The sequence below is a fragment of the Tinamus guttatus genome, unplaced genomic scaffold, assembly GCF_059628265.1.
Source record: "Tinamus guttatus ecotype Peru unplaced genomic scaffold, ASM5962826v1 Tinamus_guttatus_pri_ptg000240l, whole genome shotgun sequence".
Classification (NCBI taxonomy): domain Eukaryota; kingdom Metazoa; phylum Chordata; class Aves; order Tinamiformes; family Tinamidae; genus Tinamus; species Tinamus guttatus.
The window spans coordinates 5,956,649-5,981,071 of record NW_028288774.1 but is presented as its reverse complement, the minus strand read 5'-3'; the positions used below and the strand labels follow the sequence as shown (position 1 = coordinate 5,981,071).

Below are 24,423 nucleotides of genomic sequence, written 5' to 3'. Positions count from 1 at the left end.
TAATACCATTTAAAATAAAATTTCTTTGTTAAAAAAGGATATATAACCAGATTGCTTGGATACTGGTCCCAAAATAAAGCAGTTTAAGTTAAATATGATAAAATTCAGTCACATATTTTGATGAGAAACAAAATTAAATATATGGGACCAACTCCATTTATTCTATAGCCAGCACAAAAGCTGACAAGCAAAAGCTGCCAGTAAGAGCATCTGTTAGCAGTGCTGTAGTTCTCAAAGTCTTCAGATATGCTAGACCTGGAAATAAGGATGGTGAAAAATAAACATACCAGCCTGAACGCAAATTTTCTGAGCTATAAAGGCAGAGACAGCAGAGAAATAACATAGACACCAACAACATACCCATGGAAAATACAAATTCTTCCATTAAACCAATTAGTGCTTTTCCAAGCAGGTCTTCACAAACCAGCACTGCACTCTTCTCTCAGAAAATAATCACTAAAATCCAAATTCACCTGAAATCTTCCCTTTCATGACGCATTTTTTTCACTGAATCATGTGAGGCTACGTATTTCAGTAAGTTGTCGTCTTAGATCCCAAGAGAAGAAAATACACGGTGATGCTTTCCAACTCATTCAGTAAAATTCAGTAGAATTCATGCTGGAATGAGCATGTGAAAGAGAGGTGCAGAACAACACCTCTGAAAATTCATCCCTTCATGTTTTATGTCTTTTTTTGTTTGTTTTCTGCTCGCATGCATTTTCCCCTTGCCCTTCCTCAGTGAAGGGCTGTGACCATGTGCTACAGAACCTCAGGAAGGAAATTCCCAGTGGTGCTACAATGCCGGGGCTGGTCACCCCCAGGCTCCACCTGAGGCGGCTCTACTACTGGCACTTTCAGAATTGACAAGTAATTCAGATGCCTCTCCTTATATGCATTTATTTAAAACCTCCTGATTTTAGGGACCACAAAGTTTTCTACAGTATCTCTATTTTCACATGCAAAAATCCACACAGCAGTTGAGAGTTCCACTCACTGGAAACATCTGAAAATACATGCCTAAAATCTACTCATGCAGAAAAAGTTTTGCCATCTGTCAGACCTTTGAAATTACTTTGGCTGTTTCAGCGAACCATCTGGAGATTTTACACAACTTATCCAAGATGCTCATGCGTGCAAGATAAATCCCATTGAGTTCTTTTGCTTAAGACTCTTGAAGCAGTCCAGCTATATTTATACATCTTCATGACTATACACATCAACGGGAGATGTTCGACCTCTTTTCTGAAGCACTTACATCAAGGCCCTTGGCAGACTAAACCAATGTCTTCGGTTCAGTTGGAAGCAGCGTCCTGGTTCTGTATCATGATGAGACTCAAACTGAAACGACTGCCAGGAGATTTTATGAGCAGGAGAGACTGAGCCCAGCAAAAGAGCATTTCTAAGAAAAGATTCATGCTCATGCTTATTTTTCACTAACTACTGTCAATTTTGGTCTCCCCTGGGACTGCTTAAAAGCTCATCAAGCTGCAGTTATGCTATATACAATTCATTTGGATGCTGACTGGTTGAAGACTTTGTTCAAGGTAAAGTTAAATAATAGGGGTGAATCACTTCCTTCCCAATGAGCACCATTATCCCTCTGAAACAGCAGCACTGTATTCTTTGAATTCTCAGAAACACTGAAATCAATACTTCTGCCAGGTGATATGGGAATGGATGGGAACAATTTCTAGTTGCACAATACTCTGTCAATCTCCGATTTCAAATGTTTTATTTGCCAATTCTACCTGCTTGTGTTTTTTCTGATTGAAAAAAAAAAAAAAAAAAAAAAAAGCAAATATGGAATACGTAAATAAAGCAGTAAAGACAGAAGAGAAACTTTAGGAGCATTTTCAATATATCTGCATCCAAATAAAACTAATTCCCCTTACCTTCTGTATCCTTCCTTGCTTCTCTTCTATTTCCCCCCACCCCATCCAGTATTTTGTGTGTGTATATTCAGAACTATAATTAGCATTATTAGGGGAACATGGGCTAAATTCTGTAGTCTGTGCCTCAGACCAGCCAGCAGTTGGCTTCAGCGAGAAGGCATCACAGCAAACTTGACTGAAAAAGCACAGAACCTCTCGTCAGTTTTGCTTTTAAAATATTATGCATTTTCATGAAATTATGCAAGCATTTCATCAGGACGACTATAACTGCCATAATAAAAGCTGTGTGCCATATATCCCAGCTGCCTGCTTGACAACAGTTTTCTAAGAGATTCATGATTGTTCTAGTTATGCCCAAATTTTCCTCCACTTCCCTATCTGGACTTGATTGACACATCAGTGTGCCTTGCCTTTAACACAGTCTGCCAAAACTACCCTTCCACAAAGCCTAAACCCCCCAAACCCTGTACCACAATGCAAGTGATAAAGGTACAACAGAAAAACGCGGGTTTACTTTAGCTTTACAGAATCTGAGTCACACCTCAGATTATCAACTGTGCTTGCAGAACTGGACACAAACTGAAGCACGAGCTTCTGCGGATATAAAGGAAGCCACAGCATAACGTCCTGGTGCAAATGTTACAGTCACACACTCTGCCTCTGGATAACTCCTCCTTCACAGTTATGCACAAAACCACAGCGACTCTTGAATCAGCCATTAGGTGCTGCTGCAGGGTTATTAATCTGCTAGCCTGACATCAGTGAGGAAGAGTAAAAACAGCTATGAGCACCTGATGAAGTTCAGACCTTGTACTATTTTTTTTCAAATGGCTCAAAATATGCCCTAATGGGAGCTCCACAAGGAGAGATTTCAACACAATTACCCAGAGATAACAGTGCAAGCTGTGCCTGTCTCTCCCTGTATAAACCAGACCTACTGAGATGACTTTGCAGGCCAGGATCATTAGGTTGGCAGAAGTGGGCACAACTCACTCTCCAGATGGGTATTTGATCAGATGAGCTGACAGGCAGTGTTTTCAACATATTGTTTAATATTGTTTTTCCTGCAGAAAAGAAATCTCAAAGCAGAAATTAAAAAGTTTCCTAAGAACAAATGTGTTTTGGCAATGATCTTTCTGGCATTCTTTGGTTCTACTGCAGCCAGGAACAATAATCTCACTTTAGTAAGTTTGACTATTTGTGAAATATCTTTCAAGATTTTCCTTTGTCCGATGGCCATAGCACACCCGTAACCTGCTACCTTACTCCATAAGTATTAATATATCAGTGGAATGAGTCATTTTTTATATAAGTGCAGAAGTTTTAAAGTGCTGATTTCAAAACAGGCATAGATATAAACATCCTTAGTCTTAGTCACATTCTCCAAACAGTAGCAGTAGATCTGTTCTTTCTATAAGCATGTTACACTTCTAGTGTCCGCCACTGAACTCAACTGAATTTTTAATTTGGTTATGTTAATGGTTCAAACATCATTGTTGTTAATTTGCACAAATAAGGCCTTTTTTTCCCCCTCCAATGCATAACTCTTTTTTTTTTTTAAAAAAAAAAAAAAAAAAAAAAACTTCTTTTCTTTTCTCCTTGTATTTCCAGTTTACCTCAGAAAATTAATTTCCTGGCTCCATAGAATGCCCTCTTGATAACATGTTTATCAAATATGTTAAGTTCTTCTACACTCCTACTGAAACGTCAGTCCAGCTTTAAGCTGATGGGAGATCATGAGCTTTGTCCTGTTAGATGGATTTCCTGAGATTCTCAGAGTTTCAAATAGAATTTTCAATAAGTTTTGCAAAACTAGGGCAGGAGTGCATGAATCCAGAGGCCATGTGCCTGAATAACAGAGCATGGGGAGATATATGTTCCAGGAACACAGTATTTGATTTTGCATGGGGTATGCTTGGACAGCTGGACCTCAACTGACTAGTGCATCCTTGATGAGAGCTGGGCAGCAACTTTTTAGAAAAGTAGAGGTTTGAGTATTTTTGTCAGAAGTTGTTGATTTGTGAAAACAGGAAACTTTTTGTAGGAGCATATCTACTAATTTTGACTGGAAGTGCTTCTTAGACCAAAAAATTCCTGGACTGACGGAGTAGTCTCACCAAAATAGTCAGTAGTCCAATGCCAACAAGAGAACTGTGTTTTACATTCTGATTCACAGCTGTTGTTATCCCTGACAAGTGCCCTTCTATAGTAGGCTGGTTTCTCTTAATCAGGTGCATTTCAGATTTTCTTTTAGTTTTCTTAGTAGAAAGGAGTCTTTCAGCCACTGCTGCAAATATGGCTGTCCAGCTCCCTGTGTTTTGGATCAGAGAGGCCTCCTCCATAATGTCACTGCATTTTGCCTTAAAGTGTCAAAACGTCATGGCATCGCACCTTAGTGGAGTAACTCTGCCTGCATAACCACTCCTCCCAAATCTGCAGGCTCTCTCAGGTGGTGCCTCCGTGGCTGTGGAGATTCCTATCCCTTTCAGAGCATTATGTAAAAGCTTTGACATCTTCTGGCCAAAAGTGAGAACTGGGCAACCTAGCTCTGAACACAGGAGTTTTTCACCTCTACTTTTGGCTGAAATTCCTGGTTTCTCTAGCGAAGACCAGGTGTTTGATTACATCAAAGTATGAATGTTGACTTACATAATTGTAAGTGAGAAGGAAAGGCTATTTCAGAAACTAAACTGCTCTTTCTTGCATATTTTGCCTGTGAGCAGTACTTACATAACAAACAGCAGCTAGCTCCTGACGTAGGAGATTCGCCTCCAGGCTTGCTGTTGTTTTCATTGGATTTACTCCATTGTCATAAACTGTAAACTTGGTTCCCATAAGATTTGATCTATCAAAAAAAAAAAAAAACAGAAAAAGAAATTGCTTTTTGTCAATAATACTGCCCAAACCATACATTCTTTACTGTATTACAGTCTTTGTCATTTCAAATCACAACTGAACAGCAACTCCTGAACTATAGGCAATAACAAAAGTGTAAAGGCATGGTACAGCAGAGTACAGTAAATGTCCCTATAATTAGCCCACAGATTTCTCATGACATCTTACAAACTAATAAATTCAAGACAGCAATAAGGAAATGTTAAAATGTGATTTGTTTGTTTGTTTTTAAGAATATGTTTCCTCGTTAAGAAAGCATCCTCTTTCTTACCTGTTTGACCACTACCTTAATTAGACTATAAACAATGATTTTCATAAAGCTATAAATAAGGGCAAATTTTACTATTTAAATGGATATCATACAAATAAATGCAAAATGAGATTTTGAGCATATTAATTAAAACACATCCTGTGTTTATATTACAGTAGCACACTAAGTTCTGAGATCCATGCAGGCAAACAGCATGGGGTGATAGGTCCCTTTGCCCAGGCACTGACGATCTAAACATACTTTGAGAGATACCAGGCAGATATGAACAACACACGGATGTACAATGGGGTGACAGGTAGAAAAGCAGCACATGGTTCTGAAAAAATGGCACTACTTGTAAATCAGAGGGCCTTTAGTACAACGCAAAAGGCAAGAGATTTTCAGAGTATCTAAGTGACAGAACTTCAAAAGTGTTCATATCAAAAGGGCCTAGACACAATCTGCTCAGGCAGTGGAAATCCCTTGGGATTGTCTATATCTTTAGGTGCCCATACATCCTTGAGAATCTGCCCTTTGGGCATTCTAAGAGCATCTATCCCCCTAACTTTTAATAAGATGTTGCCTCTTAGGTACTTGAGGCATTTTGAAAACTTGCCTCAGATACCTGAAAAATCACAGAATCATAGGTTGGAAGTCAAGAGATCTCCTCAAGAGATCATCTAATCCAACACCCCTGCTCAAGCAGGGACACACTGTAAGGCAACTACCACACTGTACTATAGTATAGTCAAGATTGTCATTAAGAATTCAGAGTGGATTACAGGTTTCTTAATTTCAAATTAAATTTGAATTGTTAAAAAAAAAAAAAAAAACACTTTAATGTATCAGTGTTTACCTCAGTTTTCCAATAAAGCTCTCTCCACCCCGAGATAGGTCAGTTGGGTCTATGGAGATAAGGTAATTAGAGGTTTTGCTCTTCTTTCGTTTCCTTCCAGCTAACAGAAACACCTAAGCAATGAAAGAAACGTCATATTCTAGAATGCCAAAGGGACTAACACACACTGTATCTTGCTTTGATATAAGGAAACTACAAGGCAATTTTTCTATCTTCCAGCATCATTACCAAAGTTATAGAGTGTCACCTGGGACTTATCAAAAACAGTAAAAATCAGAAAGGGAAAGTGACTTCTCAACCATTCAGTCCATTATTTATGGTTTAAATAATTAAACCTGTACTATTTGTTAAATGTTTAATTCTAAGCTTCACTAGCTCTTCCAGGGGGACTGAAAATAGAGGCTGTTCAAATCACAGAATGCAAAGAACCCTAACTGCTGACTGTCACATTAAGTTGCTGTGCACGGATTCTCTTAAAGCCAAAGATTAGATATACACGAAGAAAGGAATTGGAACAAAGTTGTTTTGCTTTTGGAACAGTGTAGAGAAAGGAAATATATATTTTAAATTGTCAGACTTCTTCACACTTCTAATGACTTTTATATTCAGATGTAACTGGTATGCCATTCAAGTTATTTTATGACCTTTTTACCATGCTCCCTTTCCAAGTGGAGGTAATAAGTAGGGTACATCCCCCGATCCATTCCCTTCTTGTCTCTTGTGATTCTGCACTTGACAGTGATGCCCTGGGGCGCAGGTCTTACAGCAAATTCCTCCAGGTCATCAACATCTATGAGAGGCTCGTTTGTAGAAGGACTGGGAGCTGAGGCTGCTTCCTGGAACAGTAAGCAACACTCAGATTTCCTCAGCTTTAAGACACAATGTTATAAATACAAGGAATTACATTTGATGACAGCTGCACTTAAAAAAAAAAAAAAAAAAAAAAAAAAAAAAAAAAAAAAGGAAATATAGTCTTTTCTGTTCCAATTCTCCAGCGGCCTTCAAGCCAGCTTCTCAATCTGTCCCCATTCAAGTGGTTGAGTCCTTGGCTACTTAAAGCCCACGCAGCAGATCTCTGGAACGGTGATGCTTACTACTCAGGACACATTTGGCAGAGTGGAACAGGGCAGCTGCCCGATTAGAGTGCTGTAATGGCAGAGAATAATCTCTGGCCCACACCTCCCCTTCTCAATATGTTTCTCTTTTGAGAAGTCATAGCAATGAAGGACGGTGCTGGTTGTTGACAAAAGGAAGAAATGGGCTGGAGAGAGACAGATTAGGCCGTAGAAAGCTGTAAGAGAAATCAGAACTTGGGTACAGTACAGAAAATAGCAGGGCATCATCAAGGGGTTTAGCTAGTGTTTGTGGCGTGGAATATTTTAATATCTCTAAGACTTATTTTATCTCTGGACAGTAAGAGCAAACTGCAGTTTCCTAAGGTGGGAAACTGCACAGAAAAAGGCAATAGAAACCCAAAGAACCTTCTGAGCACCTGCAAGAGACAGAAAAGTAAATACTGACTGTTTATTTTCATCTTCATTCAAGCTCAGACAATATTTGCTATTCTTTTCTCCAAGTCATTATTTTCATTGCTTCCTTCTGTGAACCCTGAGAGTATGACAGCAAATGACTGCAGAGATACTCGGCTGCATTTTAAAATGAAACAAGAAAGCCACTGCACCCTGCAATTGCACAGCACACAGACACCCTTACTTGTTCATATTGACCCCTTACCTTATTGGACTTCTTGCTTGTGGCAGAACCAGGCCGGGTGTTACTGTTTAACTGTGAAGAACTAGAACTGTCTTCATCTTCCTCATCCTCTTCCTCATCAAAATTCATGCTGCCTGAAATGCCTGAGAAGAAAGCAATACATTTGTATGAAATACTAATATACGAACTCGAGGCAAAGTATCATTTATAAGTATCATTTATTTTATTGTTGCACCCTGAGGCTTACAGGTGGAGATGGGAGGAGGGAGGAGTTCCTTGAGTACAAATACATAGATGAGACAGTATCTCACTGAGGAGCTAAAACATTTCAACAAATGAGAAAGGAAATATGATTTCCATTCTACAGAGCGCACTGAGTTACCCCAGAAAACACAAACAATACCCACTAGAAATTAAAATGCAAACCTCCTTTGTTCAGTCAAGTGCTTCCAATACAACACAAAATCTTAAACCTGAAATTGGAGCTGAGTGTACAATGCCTACAGCTATATGGAAATCCTTACAATTAAAATAGGAATCCTCCTACAGCATACTGTTATCTGATCCTATGCAAACTCATGAGAAGCCAGTCTTAAAGTGAGAAAAAACATTTGTATCAAGGAAATGTTCTCTTGAATATTTGACGCAAAAAGCAGAGTATCAGTCCAGGACAAAGGAACTTCCATAGAACACTTATAACTTTGACTTTACAAGAATCCCCAACTTCAGATATTTCAAAGGAAAAAGAACTTTGAACACCAGAGATGACTTGGCAGCAGAATGTGTCAATAGAGGGACATTTGCCAGGTCTAGGTTTTCAAGGAACATCATGCAGATGAAGCCACCCTGTACCTAAGTTCAAAGCCCACATATAAGAGGCAGATTATACAAGACTAAAAAAAAAAGGGAGAGGAAAGAAAAAGTTGGTCCAGAAGTTCCACTATTGGTAAGTCAGATGCAGAAGGATAAATGCAAAGATTTCTGGAGCCAAGCAGAATGGGCATAAGTAACTTAATCCTTCTGTACTTACCATGAACATGATCCAGGGCGACAAGACTGGATTGGGAGGTGGAAGTGGACCAGGATGTATTTGCATGGGGATCTGGGAAAGGAAAAAATCCATGGGCTTGATTCTGCAAACCCTCAGTTGTGCAAACAAGCCTAATTTGTCAACAGGATTCCTCACAGGACTAAGGGATTGCTGGATGGGTCAGCAATGCTGTTGCCAGAACTTTCAATTATGCTTTAGGGAAATTACATTTCTCTGTACAAACAAGTTTACCTTTCACCTGGCTTATATCTGCTGTCACCTTCCTTTTCAGCTCATTGAATTCAGTCAGAAAGACTTGAATCACAGAACTGAAGCTTCATAAGGCATCATCCACACTATACAGTTGCATCACAAACCTTCCTGTAGACTGTATTCCCTCCATGGCAAGTTTTTGACCTTATTTTGAAGTCTAACATGTAGAAATACAAATTGATGGACAAAAATGATATACTCAATTTCTACACAAATGATTATACAGTAATATTGAGAAAAAGTCTCCAGAAACATATTTAGATGGCCTAAATCCTACCTAAATCTCTATGCCCAGTGTGTCCTCTTGGCTGCCTAGACAGATGCTGCTCACTGTCTTTCTTGGGTTCTCTAAATTCTACTGGTGATTCCAAGGATATGCATAAAGGCTTACACACAGCTTTGTTTCTTGGAATATTGTTTTGATCTGCAAAAAGCAGACAGCATCCTAAACTGAAGCACAGAAATAAACATTGGAGTTAGTAATGATATTCTTCAGTTCAAATTTTTGGGACTGAATGAAAAAAGGTATTATAAAGGCATTATATTTTATGCTGTTGCTGCTTCCAATAACTTCAACGCCTATAATCTTAAAATAACTTTTGACATCAGATGTATGCTGGATAATGAAGCAAGAGGAAAGCATTAGGAGGGAAAATACAGAGGTGAAATACAAGTATACGCAACGTTGTATTCCATGCAGATGCAACATGGACGGTCTCATTATCCACATTTTCAACAGAATGTGGTATGCAAGGGAGGCCCGAGTTCACAGGTCAACAGATATATTTTCAAACAGCTCACTCATTAATAATCACAAGCATTATTTCCTTATAATGACAACCAAATATGCATGGTTAATCTAGGCAATCTATCTTTTGAGCTGGCATCAGGGCTGAAAAGCTGGTGCTTTCATGTGTTATTATGTACTGACATAACCGGTTACTTTCTATACTTGTGCAAAGAATTTCATCAAGTGTTAGCTATTCAATGTTAAAACTTAAGGAAGTTTGGCTGTCCGAGTGACTCATTTGCCAGAAAGGAAGTTTACGTGTTAAGATGACTGAAATGAAAAGGATGACCATCTCCTATAGGAAGAAAATGGTTCCAGCTATAGAAATTTCTAACAGATGGAGAAATCGAATAAAATATTTGGCATTTTGCTTGCAAGTGGCACATTCTCTTTCCATTGTTTTGAAACAGAAACTGGCTTTCTGGGGGATCCTTGAAGAACAAAGCTACATTCTCCTAAGAGATATACTTCTGTATATCTCCATAAAGTTACTGGTAAAGAGCAGAATGGGAACAAATCAGGGCTAAGCACATCTAATGGAAATTGACCTGTTTTTCCCTATTAGGCCAGTTAGCACTGCTCCATGTGGCTTTCTCTTGTTACTCCTGTTACAAGACAAGGATTGATGTGTGACAGCAACTCTAAATGGTCTGCTGCAGGCTATGAAGCAGAATTGGGAATTCCTATGAACACTCCTAACTCTATGTAAAGGCTCCCATGAATCTTGAGATACTCAAAACTGTCTGCCAAGGCTCCTCCCCTGGCATCAAGCAGCAAACCACACAGTGAGACTAAAAATACTTTATGGAGAGACCACTAGTGGCAGTCTTGTCTTAATACCTTTCTTTGTGTCTCACAGAGCACAGCCCTATCATTAATAAAAATAAGTAAATCCCTGCATTTTCAGTTAAGACTAATGCACCTACATAGACTCTAAGCATACTAGTGGAACAGTTTTAGCTGGCATCTCTGTTCTCCCCAGGAGTATACTCAGACCTTGGTAAGAAAAGGTTTTACTGCACTCTTAAGAAGAACCAAGGGGAAAAAATGCTTCCACTTAAAATAGACCAAAAAACAGAGAATAATTTTTTATGCTAACCTGGAAAAGAAACATCAAAACTAGAAATGACCTCCAAAGCAATAAATCAGAGAGGCCTGACCTAATTTGAGATTAAGTCAACTGGGGTAGTAGTAACTAGTGCACATGGCAATAAATACTCGGAGCCAGGCTCTAAGCCAACACAATCACTGCACAGATCAGAACCTGTTACTCATGGCAACATGCCTCCCATTCAGATGCCCAGGAAGTGCATCACTTGGAGAAAACCTGCACATTTCAGATGAAGTTGCTCACATCTGCAGAATAATAACCCAGAAAAAAAATGAACCTTAGTGAGAACTGCTCTGCAGATGAGAGGCTGGCATTGAGGTATGAATAGCTTATTCTAGATGAGTCAAGTTTGCACTTATATTTTGCTCCTTATGCACAAAGAGTTTATTCTTAAAGCATCACAGCAGTCTTGGCTCAAGCCATCTCAGCTTCAAAGGCTATACACTAAAGAAGAACTCCCAAGCAACTGCCTTCAGAAAAAGCTTTGTGAAGATTTTAGAATTTCTTCCTTCCTACGGTTAATGTCTGATGAAAGATAGTAGTGCTACAGGAAGGAAGGAACAGGCACATGAATGCACCTATACACAATCTATCTCCTGAATCATGCACGCCTTAAAAAAAAAAAAAAAAAAAAAGGGCAGAACATCTGAGAACTACATATACCTCCAAGAAATGCTGCAGAGTACACAGTTCTGTCATTTTTCACCTCTGCAAGCAACACTATGCATTATGAAAACATGAATAGAGTTTAACTAACATCAAAATTAAAACTAACACTGTAGTTTAAATGTTGCTGTTCCAGATTCTTCTTCAGCCCTCAAGTATGTGATTTCCAGAGCTCTATAATGGAAAATGTAAACAGATGGATATAAGCATGAACATCTGCCCGGTGCTTCAACATGGGTACTGCATTACAGATGCAGAAGTCACATCCCTGATAGCACTTGGAGAGCTCTTGTTTCTTGGGTCAGGAGAGAGCTTCATTACTGTTTAGAAGACACTACTGCTAATAGCAGTAGGCCTAAACTGAAAGGCAGAAAAAAAGGAGTCCTGATCTTTGCCTACAATAATGTTGAGAGCGAGAACAGGAGGAGTCATCAACATATGTAAAGCAAGCAGTAGGAATAAGGAGGCAACTTTGGCTACTTACCCTTTTTCTGCATTGCTGTTCTAAGATCCTGTTTGTTTTGCTGTTGTTGGCTGCTAGCCATTTTCTCATCATCATCTTCATCATGGCTCGATTGTCCAACAGTGAGAATTTGCACTTGACTTCCTATCTTCTGAACATCCTCTTGAAAAGCAGCTGGGCCATCAATTCCTTCAGACAACAGCAAAAAATTAGTTGTAACAGTGCCAAGGAGTTACTAAGAAGAGAACCACTCGCAAAAATATCTTTTTTAAGAAACAAAGCTCGGCGGCTCATATTGAATAATATTTTTGAGATTAAACAGGAATAAAACAGGCTCCAAGGCAAGCATCTCACTCCACAAGTACTAAGATCTCCCCTGCTCCTTATCTATTGATTTGCTTTAAACAGCCAGAGTTCAGGGAAAGAGCCGTTGCCTAGAAAGGAGTAGTCCTGATTATTGGTATAGACAGAGTTCATCACACAAAACCCACTCAGTTTCTGAATGCTCACATCCAAGCTGCCACAAACGCATGCCCAGAATGAGGCCCAGACATCTGGGATATGCAAGATGTGACACAAGTGAGAGAAGGGCAAGATGCATCTCCTTCAAGTCTTTGTACCTGTCTGCAGCATCTCCATTTCTGTGAGAGACAGACCTTGGTTCCAGCGTACTCCAAGGATGCCAAGCAATCAGAACACACATATTAGAGCACAAAACTCTCAATATGAGAGAGACAGTTCTAAGTTCTACATAAGAAACCATAACAGCATAACATAACAGCACTCACTAAAAATTTTCTGCATGTGCATTTTTTTAAATGCTCAGACCTGTGGACTTCTTCAATTTTCATGAGTATTTTAGAGTTACTGTTTCACAGTTGTTCAGTCTCTCACTGAGATCCAAATCAGCAGCAGATTTCCTCTCTTGTTCAGAAAGGATTCTATTTATGCAAGGTGCTGTTCTTTGGTGCATCACTCAGCAACTGGATGTCTTAAGCATTTCTTTAAACATGTGAATCAAGGTGTTAGTTTCTCATCTTTATGTGGCCATTTTAATAAGTCTAGCTGCCTTATAATTATTTGCAGTAGAGAATCTCCAAGAGATCAAAACCACAAACAATTTTACTGCTGTCCTCCTCATGCACAAAATGCACATGTCCGCATCCCAGAGACACTAAAAACTAAACAAAGATACTGGATAGGTAAAGAAAGTGCACACAGCTCTCCCAAAGACACAAAACTGATTCAAAAATAGATAAATCTGAATTCCATACTACACTGTATCCCCCTAATACACAGACATTGTCACTGCCAACCAATGCTTCAAAGTTTCAGAACCTAGGAAACTCACATGTAGATGTAGCAGTGTTTACATAAGGAGGAGGTTAACAAGATTAAATATGTCTGCTAACTTTGTATATTGCCATACAACCAAAAGACTAGAGCACAATATAAAGAGAGTAATAAAAAATTCCTTGGGTTTTGAACTTCACAATCAGAGAAAAGTATTTACTTCCTTGTTATTGTAAATTGCTTTTGAAAATGGTAAAATGAAAATACAAGCTAACATTTTTTTTCTTCAGGATAGCAAGTTTAAACGTCAGATTGCAAATGTACTTCCAATCTTAGATAAGATATAATGCTGATATATTGGTAATAAAAGCATTGGCAATAAAAAAATGGAATTCTGCACCAGTATAAATGGTAATATTATCATTTATGATAGAGTAAATAATAAAAAGCTACACAGTGCTGGTGTTCTGAAATGCCTGTTAAACAGCAATCCAGTGAAGTATTAGCAAACATTACAAAGAGCTAGGTCAGTAACAGAAGATGTCACTCCTCACACCAAACAGTGCGGAGTAAATCCTGTTAGAGAAAGCTGGAAGGGGGAAACAGGACTTTTCGGACTGTTGTCTGCAGTCAGTCTCTCAACACACCATTTCAACCCTCTTTGCTAGCAGCTGTCAACTTGCATTAAAAGACAACTGAATTGTACATTTAGCATGCTTTACTGTACTTTTCCATACTTGCCACTCGTATCACTCTGGTGCGAAGCACAAATGGAGCAGCACTGTCTGTGCAACTACCTAATAAGATGCTGCCCTACACTGCATTAGAAGAGCACTAGACTGTCCAAGCTAATTGCACAGAGGCTGCGGGTTCTGATGCTTGCAGAACATCCGCACTCATATCCTGTGCTGTCAAGAACATCCCATATTATTAGGTGTTTGGACAAAGGTCACGCTGGAAGGACACATATTTAGAGAAGAAAAATCAATTTCAGCATTCTGAAGAGTGCATCACTGATAGAGTGTGTTATTAAGCACTATGAATAGTTTCACTGCTGACCCCACTTAAGGGAATGGAAAATGTAGCAGGATAGAAAAAAACATGACAAAAAATTAAACCTTTGCTGCATTGTAATATCATGCAAAAGCAGTAAAGATACTTGATGCTGCACATGTTTTCTGGCAAATACAAGATTAGCTATATTTGTGTGCGAGTGTGCGCATTAACAAATCTATGCATGCATATATAAAATTAAGTGTGAGCACATGTATATCTTTATATGTATCAGGTCACATGTGTGCATTTTTGAAAGCCACAGTTCAAAAATGACTTTACCATTACCCACCTAATGTTTGAAAGCATTTCCAAGCCTGAACAACCATGATGACTCAAGGTAGATCTCTCCCTACGCTCTCACTTCCCTTGCCTCACCAATCCCTTCTTCTTCCACCCACCTGCTGGAAGGAGGGCACCATGCAATAAAAACAAACCAGCCCTATCTATGGTTATAAATTTCCTAGTTCAAGAACAGGATCAAGAGAGGTAAAGAAGCTGAGCACGCTGTGCCAAAAAGATTTCTTTATTGCCAGTGTCCAGCTTTTCTACTGCTTTTCCAAAAAGTCAGGCAAAAGCAAACTGATGAAAAAGTCCTTGCGTAGTAGGACTTCCAAGTAGAAAAGGAATTATTTGTATTACCCGCTAGGCAACTCTGAGGGCAAGGAGGAAAGAGAAGGATCAAAATAACCCCAGTTCTTGCAGTGAATAGCTTCTGGCAAACTTCTAAATGGCCATGTCTCAGATGAAACCCAGAGGCACACAAACAAAGAGATCACCAAAACTCGGAAAACCTTGTAATTTCCATCCTATAAATGGGTATTTATCAATGTCTATATTCTGTATGCACTTAATATGCTCTAGACAGTGTTTTAGACACTGTTTAGGAAATATTTAGGCAGTACCTGGCCCCTAGAACCCTGTAATCTAGACTATCATGTAAAACAGAGATAATTTGATTTTATCATCTAAATTCATCTAAATGCTATGAAATTTAAAATACCTCTGGAGGACACATATTGAACTGTGATATCTCTCTCTGTTTTTGCTTTGAATACCTGAAGTGCCAACTATCTACACAAAAATTCAAAAGATCCAAGACTGAAACAAGGGAAGGAGAAAAATATATGGGATAAACAAATAATAAGAGAGTTGCTACTGAAAGCTTTGGAAAAGAATAAAACGGAAAAAGGATTGCTTAATGCTCATGATGTATGATAAATAAATCTAAGCTTCCATGCATTTCATACTGTCTCATAATGTCTGTTTAAAACTTCAGTTTTCAAATGATGGACCAACAACTCAAAATCCCATTACAAGATGTATGAAGCAGAGACCTTCCTTTGTCATTCCAATCAGCAAGTAGTGGAATCTCTTACCAGCAGGGCTGCTGCACAGCCCCTCTATCCTATACCCCCATCAGTTTTCTGCAGAACAGTTTCTAACCATTTTGATGTATCCCTCTGGATAGATGACAAATGAATCTTGATGAACACTCTCTGTACAACTAGACACAGCCGTCGCATTTCTTTCTGAGAAACTAAGCAAGTACAAGTAATTCAGGATGGAAACTATAGATCCTCAAGTATATTCCTCCTCTCGTTCCTCCAGACCTTCAGGTGGGAGTTCTGCAACAGCACTAACAAAACGTACCAAGTGCAGCTCTAGCTTCCACTTCACAACCTTCAAAATGATTTTTTTTGGAAAAGAAATACACTTTCTAACCCTATTTGCATGTGTAAAATCAAGGGTATTTTCAGGCTGAACACAAGGCTTGGCTCAAAGCCTCTTGATTATGCTGTCTAAACACAGAAGCTACAATAGATCAGAGCTGAACTTCCTCTTAAAATTGGACAGATATTAAATATTTCCTGAACAGATAAAATCTCAGAGTCATTATAACCCACTGACACAATATCATTACAGCAGAATAAGGAAACTAAAGAAGACAGACCAAAATGGCAGCTTTGATGATTTCACTGCTTGAGAGATAAATCAAGAATGAGTTAATTAAGTGGAGTAAAGGAGAAGCAGAAAAAAAAACCAATTTACTAGTAAGTTATATTTAATCAGGGAAGCTTCAGAAGGGCAGTTGATATACATGACCACTAGTTACATGCAAGCACTATACTGAACATAAAAACAGGATACCTCTATCTGACAATAGTAAACGCACTATGTTATTTTTCAATAAATTGGTTACAGATTTGAATGTGACAAACTACCCAGCAGCAAATTATAGGCATAAGCATAGGCTACAAAGCTTTAGTTAAGTATTTGACTGTGTAGTACATGAATACCCAGTAATGGGATCTTTCAAGAAAAGAATCAAATTATATTTATATACATTATGTTGCATTTATGTATGCAAACATTTTGCTGTGAAAAGATTTTTGAGCAAATATTATCTCCTCTTGCTTCTTTTACATGAACATGTACGTACAGGGAAGAACGATGAACTAATTGCTTAGAGAGATCTTCACAGCACCTACTGTAAAAAAAACCACATTTCTAAATTATTTAAAAATAACTGGATCTGTCATTAAGCTGACATCAGAACAAACAGGATTTCCAACCACTGAAGAACTTGGCTTAAAGCAAATCACGTCTTTGCACTTATTATCTTAAATGATCTACCTCTTATGTTAAAAAGACCAATCAACAAATGAAACTTTTGAAATACTCATTTATCAATAAGCTAGACCACTGAGTACAAGGTTTACTTCTAGAACAGTGACATAAGAAAGTAGTATTGCAAAAATAATAATAAAAAAAAAAAAAACAGAATATGTTCATGCTCAGAATTATTGCTTAGGAAGCACTAATAAAATAGTTATAATGAAATATAAAAACACATCTTTTAGAAATTTAGAACTCTACTGTAAAAAAAAAAAAAAAAAAAAAAAAAAAACCTCTATTGGGTAAAACTCTCCTCAAAAGTAATTTATTGGAAAAGCAGAAGATTTAAAGGAAAGAAAAGTGAATACAAAGCATTGATTGCTCTGTTTTTAGGACCAAATAACATGAAGTATATTCTAGTTGTCAGTATTACCTAAGCCATTTCCCAATGTGTGCCTGGTCTCACAGTGGCCAGATGCCCACCCATGCAGGTGCAAGGACATGCAAAACCACGAAGGTATTTGTTTTTTAGGTAAGTAGACAATTAGAAATATTGGTAAAAAAGCTGATTAAGTTCAAACTTCCGTAAGAACAGAGACTGTTGCTAACACCCGACTAGGTCACTACGAACAAGCACAGTTATACAGAGTTCTCGTTCAGCAGTAATCTCTGTGTTCAGCTTGAGGAAAACAAGAAAATCACAGCAAGAACTATACTTCCATAAATCTGTATCTTGAGGGAAGCCAAAATGCTACACAACAAAGTTGCCAAAGCATAGCCTAAAAGTGCTGTCAGATCAGGAGTTTCTTGGCTGAAACCCATTTGTTCCTCCTTCTGCCCTTTCTCTCTAATGTGCAGGGAAAGAAAGATAAATCTACCCTGCATGAACTCTTCTTCTCCTGTCAGACAAGGAAGTGCTATGCTGAGAAATGATGCTTCTTGCCCAACAAATGGTGCTGCTTTCCTACTTGGCCAGCATTAACATACTTACTTGTTACATACAAAAATGGGACAGGATGCACAAATCAAAACGGACAGACAGGCATGAAAAAGAGAAAGGAAACATTAAAGAAGCCAACCAAATCAAGGAATGAAATAGCCATCCTGGCAGAATAAGTGCTGTTTGTCAAAGCAGTTCTTTTTGCTTTTTGATTTTCATAATGATGGTAGGGAATGCCCAACATACTACTGAAATTTAATGTAACAAAAAAGAGAAATCATAGGGAAGCTATTATTTATTTGAACACTTAAATAAAAATCCAGATCACAAATGTAAGTGTCAAAATCCTCATTTATATTGCTCATTGCAATGAATGAACCAGTGCAGTTCAAAGCAGGGTTCTCCTGCTTTGCATTATTTGCATGCTATATATACTATATGTTCAGTTATAACAAAACACTTTCACAGAATGTTTCCTGAATTTTACTATCAGATTTCACTTTGAACCAGCTCCTGGATTTGCATACTTTTTCTTTTTCCCTCCCAATACTCAGTATTATATTCAGCAGCAAACTGGGAGACCAAAGCTTTCAGAAATACCAGTTTGATCAGTAGAGTTACTACAAAATGTAAGCAAGCTACTGCTTTTGCAGTCTCCTTCCCACAAAAATGCTGTTTCTTTTTAAAAATAGGCACAGTATGTACTGGATATCATCATTAAGAGTGAAATACCAGCAATAATCACAGATTTAGAAAGAGTTGCTAAGCACAACACTACCCATCACAGATTTACAAAACGCAGTGACCCCTCACTGGAGAGGAATTATCAGTCCTACACAAGCAATTAGCCACATTCTTCTCTTGCCTCACACCACTGTAACCTCATTAGACACAGTATTTCCCTCACATTCATCTGATCATAGTTTCATCATTCTTGGAGCCACTTAGAAAAGCATTACACATTTAAGGTTCAGAGCACTATCGTTATACCATAGCTTCAAGAGCTATGTATAATTCAAAGGTTTTCACTCTGAATTAGCTCATTATTCATAAGACTGAGTCTAAACATACTTTCTTCTTAAAGCACAAAGGGCTCAGCTATGCTCAGACAGGTAATATTCACTATAGTTAAATAGCGAAGGAACCCTCTACCATGCTGTTTAGCATATGAAATATATTTGCCCCTACTTGTTTATGTTGAATATTATCAAGGGCCCTTATAGCAGCTTTCCCCAGACTTCTAAGCGCTATGAGCGCTGCTCAGTGGACGCTGCTCAGGTAAACACGGTGCATGAACAGTGATGCTTCCTGCAGCCAAGCAAATGTTGCTCTTGTTTGGCCATGCAAGAAGCTGAGCAGCTTCTAGTGATTAACAGCGGCGCCGACTGGTAGTCAAAGACAACCATCTCCTGGCACCCTCCAGCTCAGAAGAAACATCAAACAGGAGGACTCTCTTTTCTTGCTACTGGTTGTGCAACAGTTACTAGTCTCAAAGAAAAACAAAAACAAAAAAACAAGCAAAGCTATCAGACTTGACTAAACCAGACCAAATAAAATCAGGATCTCCTGGAAGAAATATTAATACAAGAAAATAAAGGTAAGAATTTTATCAGGACTTTATACATCCAATCATGTATAAAATAATTTCAATAGACAAGTTTGTCCACTAGTTCTGAATTACACTTTTTTCCTCCTCTAGAATATAAACAAATATGTTACTTCGAAAAATATTTGTTTTACAACCTTCAGCCCTCCCTCACTTCCAGGTTGTAGAAGCTGAGACAGGCCCCAGTCAATTACAGTCAATTTTCAGCTATCAAAAATTGATTGGTATTCAAAGAAATAAAAATTAAAAAGGATATTTTGCAATCAATTCAACATTTGACATTCAGCAGCATGCATCTAACCTTTGTGTTTCCCTTTTTTCTCCTTTTTGGCGTTGCCAGTTTGACAGCTGGCAGCTGCTGCCTTGTTTTTTTTAGTTGCTTTCGGAGCTTGGACATCCGCTACCACCTTTACATCTTCCTGTTCAGCCTCCTGCACTGCTTGAGTGAACCCACCAAAAAAGAAAAAACAGAGAACAAGAAAGAGACAAGAGAAAACAAATTCAGAATCTGTTGAAGGCACAAAGGAGTAAGTAGACATAGAGCCTAGGGTTTGATTTATATTTCAGCCAATTCATGCAGAGATGAGATTTAAATAAGCCAGAAAACGCAAAGCAGCAGTCAAAAATTGAAGGTGTTTTTGGATGGGATGCATTTCCTAACTTTTTTTTTTCTTCCTTTCAATAATTTATCATCTTTCAGGCCAAAAATAACATCAGAAGATTAATGTGTTGTTGAGCTAGTGTAAGCAGCACTTTTCCTCATAGCAAAACAGTCAGACTGACCATCAAGAGTGGCAGCATGAAGACAGAAGGACTTAATTTACGCTTTTTAGTGCATATGCTTACAGCTACATCCTAACTACATAAGCAAAGAATCATCAGAAGCTTTATTTTCAAAACATACATCTTATATGATTGCATATATGATGCTATCATTAGTAGAACTGCCATGCATTTATTGAGAAATTATAGCCCAGGCTGAAATTACAAACTGCTCTCACTTTGTAGTACCTGCAAATTAATTATTTTGAAAACTCAGCATAAGATACATGGAGTGAATTGTGAATGTCAGCGTAAAACATCCAGTGCTGACTGTTTTCAAAGTCAAAAGAGGTTTTACCGCTTTCTAAAAGCACAACACGTTTTGAGGTCAATATTTGAAATCTATGAAAGCAACATACACAATAACTCATTCTTCTGGCCAGAGCAAGCCTTGGAGTGAAATAAAAATGAGTTTACAAAAGCATAAAAGCAATTACCTTTGTGAGATGCATACAGAAAACATCCAACTTCCCAACCCCAGGCAGAGCAGCCTGGAGGTGGGCGCAGAGAGGTTTGGGCACCAGCTGCTCTCTCTCTGTTAATTGCTAAGCCCCTTGGCTTTAAGTGGTGACAAGGATTTATCTCAGAGGAATATGATGCTGGCACTTGGGGCCTCCCATAATCCTTTTTTCTTTTATGAGAAACTAAATGTTTCATTTAAAAGAAAACAAAATTGTGTGTGCTAAGTTCTTGCAAATAACTAGTTGCTCTTAAGGTTACCTTAAAAAATCCCTTTTCTCCAAATCCTTCACCTACATGAGCAGCAATAGAAACACCACGGTGATGCTCAGAAGAATAAGATGAAATGGATTTAGCTAAGTCTCTGTGAACTGTAGCCTGCAAACCCACATCTACCCTTTCCTGGTACAACAATCTGTTATAAGTAGCATTACATTCACAATACATTGAGCGTCTAAGGAACTCCTTAAGCATTCACCCTCTCACACAGAGAAAGGACTCAACTTTTATAAATAACATGCATGAAATTGGCAGAGGTACGTGTGAAGAGAGGCCCAAAAGAAGTTTCCCTCATGAACGAACTGTGTGTTGAACAGTACTGCATTTTACAGGGTAGAGCTACAAATTGTTGAACATATTCAAATGAATAAAAACGGATGTTTTTCCATCTGTCCCTTGTGATCACAAGTTCACGTAGAAAACTAATTCCCAAATAGCATGCAGAGAAAATGCAATGATGTTTTTCATTTGCATACTGATGCAGTCTGAGAGGAATTGTTGCACACACTTATGATCTTAGAGGAAAATAAATACCAAAAAAAAAAAAAAAAAAACCTATCTATCATAATTTACCAATCCCTATCACATGGAAATGCAAAGTGCTAAAAGAAAAAATACTTCTGATCAGCACATTATGTGAAAAATGAAGGGGGGGGGGAAAATCACAGAAAAAAAAAATCTTAAATATGAAAACATTAAAAACACAGCCAGATGGATAAGCTGTACGTTGCAAATCACTGGCTGAACTGTACTCAGCCTACTTATTAACAGCCTCTCACAGAAAAGTGAAAGCCAGAATGACTATCAACAAAGAAAACTAAACTAGGGGCCTCTTACGAAACTAGCCAGCATTTTCCTGGTATTGAGATGCTCTTCTGTTTCTTCTGCAACTAGCTTGCAACTATTATTTGTAAAATTTTAACATTAGCGAATATTGCTATTTGAGCTGTCATCCATTATTATTTTATTTGATCAACTTCAGATTATGAGCTAGAACAGCCTTTTTGCAATCAGGTAAAAGGCACAGGATTCTCTTTGACATATTCTTAGTAAAGTGAAGATGGGAAAATACTATATTTATGATAAAATATTCTAATTAGTTTTGTATAAAAGGCCTAAGAAAGGACATCCTGATGACAAAACTAGTTAAATACAAGGTCTAAATTAGGATAAAGCTTGTGAACGTTAGCTACAATTTAATTACATATGAAGACTTGATTTCTGCTTCAAAATGCTTATATTTCCAAGCATTATTCCTGCAACTAGGAATTCACAGATTCCAGACCTCCTAAAAATTCACCATGAACTCCTTGCAGTTTATATAGCTAACACTGATGTGTTGACCAAGCTGATTTTACAAAGATGAAAATAATGAAACTGAAAGTGAATGGGTTGCAAAAAAAAACAAACAAGTGTATACAATAATTTGGAGTCGCTTAAAGACGCTATCAAAAACTCCTTGTTACAAGGGAAATTCCTCAGAAGGCACAAAGGAATGAAAGAAAGATCCCCTTAACCTCCAGGGATCTGTGGTCTGACTACAGAAGAGGGAAGAAATGGAAGCATGTGAAATGCAATTGATAGTAATGAACTAGACTCCTTGGAAAAAACAATTAATAAGGAAAGCTAAAAATATCTGTGAAAAACCTAAAGCAGGAATAAAGGCTAATAGGGAGTTAGAGAATTGATTTATTTTATTAATGCACTAGCACAATAAGGACTGTTGATAAATCAAAATGCTTTCAAGAGTGTTGGCAAAGAAATGAGGACTGAAAGGGAGATTTCAGAATATATGATTATTTGAAGTACAGTATTTTACCCACATGATATGGAGAGGTCAGGCAGCACTCTAAGGATTAAGAGTACAGTCTTTTGCACAGAATATACTCTTTGCTTTCTTAAAAAAAACAAACACACACCTTTCCTTTTGAAGTCAGGAAACAGGGGTATGAGAAAGTGTTTTGATGAACACACAGGCATTTTTAAAACACATGGTTAACTGATATCTACCTTGTAAGCTGATAGATTGATAATCATCAGAAAACACTCTCTCATCATTCACGATCAGAGCAGAATGACATGTCAAATTTAACAATCTAGAGCTATGACTTGTCATCCAAAATCTGCATGACACAACCATTTCATCTATATGTGTTGCCAAATATCAAAAAGGAAAGTAACTTTGTTTTTTTACACATGGCTAATCTAAATCTCTACACTGGAAGTTGCCATGAAAATTATTTTGAGAGTCTCTAATTCAAAACATTTTTAATTTCAAGCATTTAAGAAAACCCACATCTGCAACAAAATATAGCAATATTAATGAAAGCATCACTGGCACTCGTTCAGATCTTAGCTCCCAGCAAACATTTGTAACCCAGACTGAGCAGTATTGCGCTAATTGTCGAATCTTGCCATCTCAAATCAGGCTATGACATTTATTCAAATTTGCAACAAACTTCCACCAGATACCTATTGCTTGAAATAGCAGGCAGGCAGTGCAGGGTCTCAGCTACATGTGTAGTCCCAAAATTACATTAATATTGACATATCGGTGTAAAAATAAACACTGCAATCATCATCTTATATGTAAATTTTATCTCCATATACTCAGCTCTCTCCCAAAGTTACCATAGAATGTTGCATGGAACTATTTCTCCCGTTAGCGTGCTTGCGTTCCTGTGTGCAGAAATCATAAAACAAGAGGTTCTGTTCATACTAAATATCTCTCTAATCCCTTCCAAATAATTAAAGAAGTTCCCTGCATGCTACCTGACATGCAGATGCTGAAAGAGAAATGCTGGGAAGTGTAATCATTTGAGCAGCTAAGTGGCATAACCACTGGCTAATACTCCAGCTCAAACTAGGCACTCCTATGGACTGGGATGCCGAGGCTTCCTTTCATCTCAGGTTGGCCTGTTCAACCTAATTCATATCAGTTCCCACAGAAAACTCACAAGACTTCAGTGTTACTAATTAATTAGGCAATAGGATAGTAACCAAAGGGTTTTTAAAAAATTAAAAATTTTCTTATTTCGACATGCAAGTAGCTTGCAAGTCACAGGATTTGAAAAGTTACACCTGTAGGTGAAACATAATCAGGAGCTGAGAAGAAATTATCCATCTGGGGAATTTTGCACAATGAATTATGCAGTGCTAATCCATTTCCTCAGAGGCAGAGCATCCATTTCCCTAAAAGTCTGAAGGCACCCAGGGGAATTACTAATAAAACTTGTCAGGGAATGGAGAAACCATCTCATCCTACCTTGTCAGCTCTTTGTTTTGAAGGTATCTTGAGGGACTTTTTTACTGTACTCTCCAGTAATTATTCTGGAATAAAACCAGAATATTCCAGAATAGAGTTGTCCATCAGGGAACCATTCCCACACAGAAAACTGTATTAGACTGAATGA

General features: G+C 38.0%; 1 protein-coding gene across 7 annotated transcripts in view; it reads right to left on the bottom strand.

The window, feature by feature from the left end:
* TUB (TUB bipartite transcription factor) overlaps positions 1-24,423 on the bottom strand; it is a 113,256-nt gene that overhangs the window by 3,335 nt on the left and 85,498 nt on the right. For 2 of the 7 annotated variants that reach the window (XM_088525748.1, XM_088525750.1), the window contains exons 4-10: positions 19,752-19,889; positions 11,961-12,128; positions 8,637-8,708; positions 7,628-7,749; positions 6,538-6,729; positions 5,894-6,006; positions 4,623-4,737 (exon numbers count right to left, since the gene is read on the bottom strand). In XM_088525748.1, coding sequence (XP_088381874.1) covers positions 4,623-4,737; positions 5,894-6,006; positions 6,538-6,729; positions 7,628-7,749; positions 8,637-8,708; positions 11,961-12,128; positions 19,752-19,889 — 920 coding nt within the window. The remainder of the gene's footprint in view (positions 1-4,622; positions 4,738-5,893; positions 6,007-6,537; positions 6,730-7,627; positions 7,750-8,636; positions 8,709-11,960; positions 12,129-19,751; positions 19,890-24,423) is intronic. The other 5 variants (XM_088525749.1, XM_088525751.1, XM_088525752.1 and 2 more) reach the window with 5 other exon arrangements.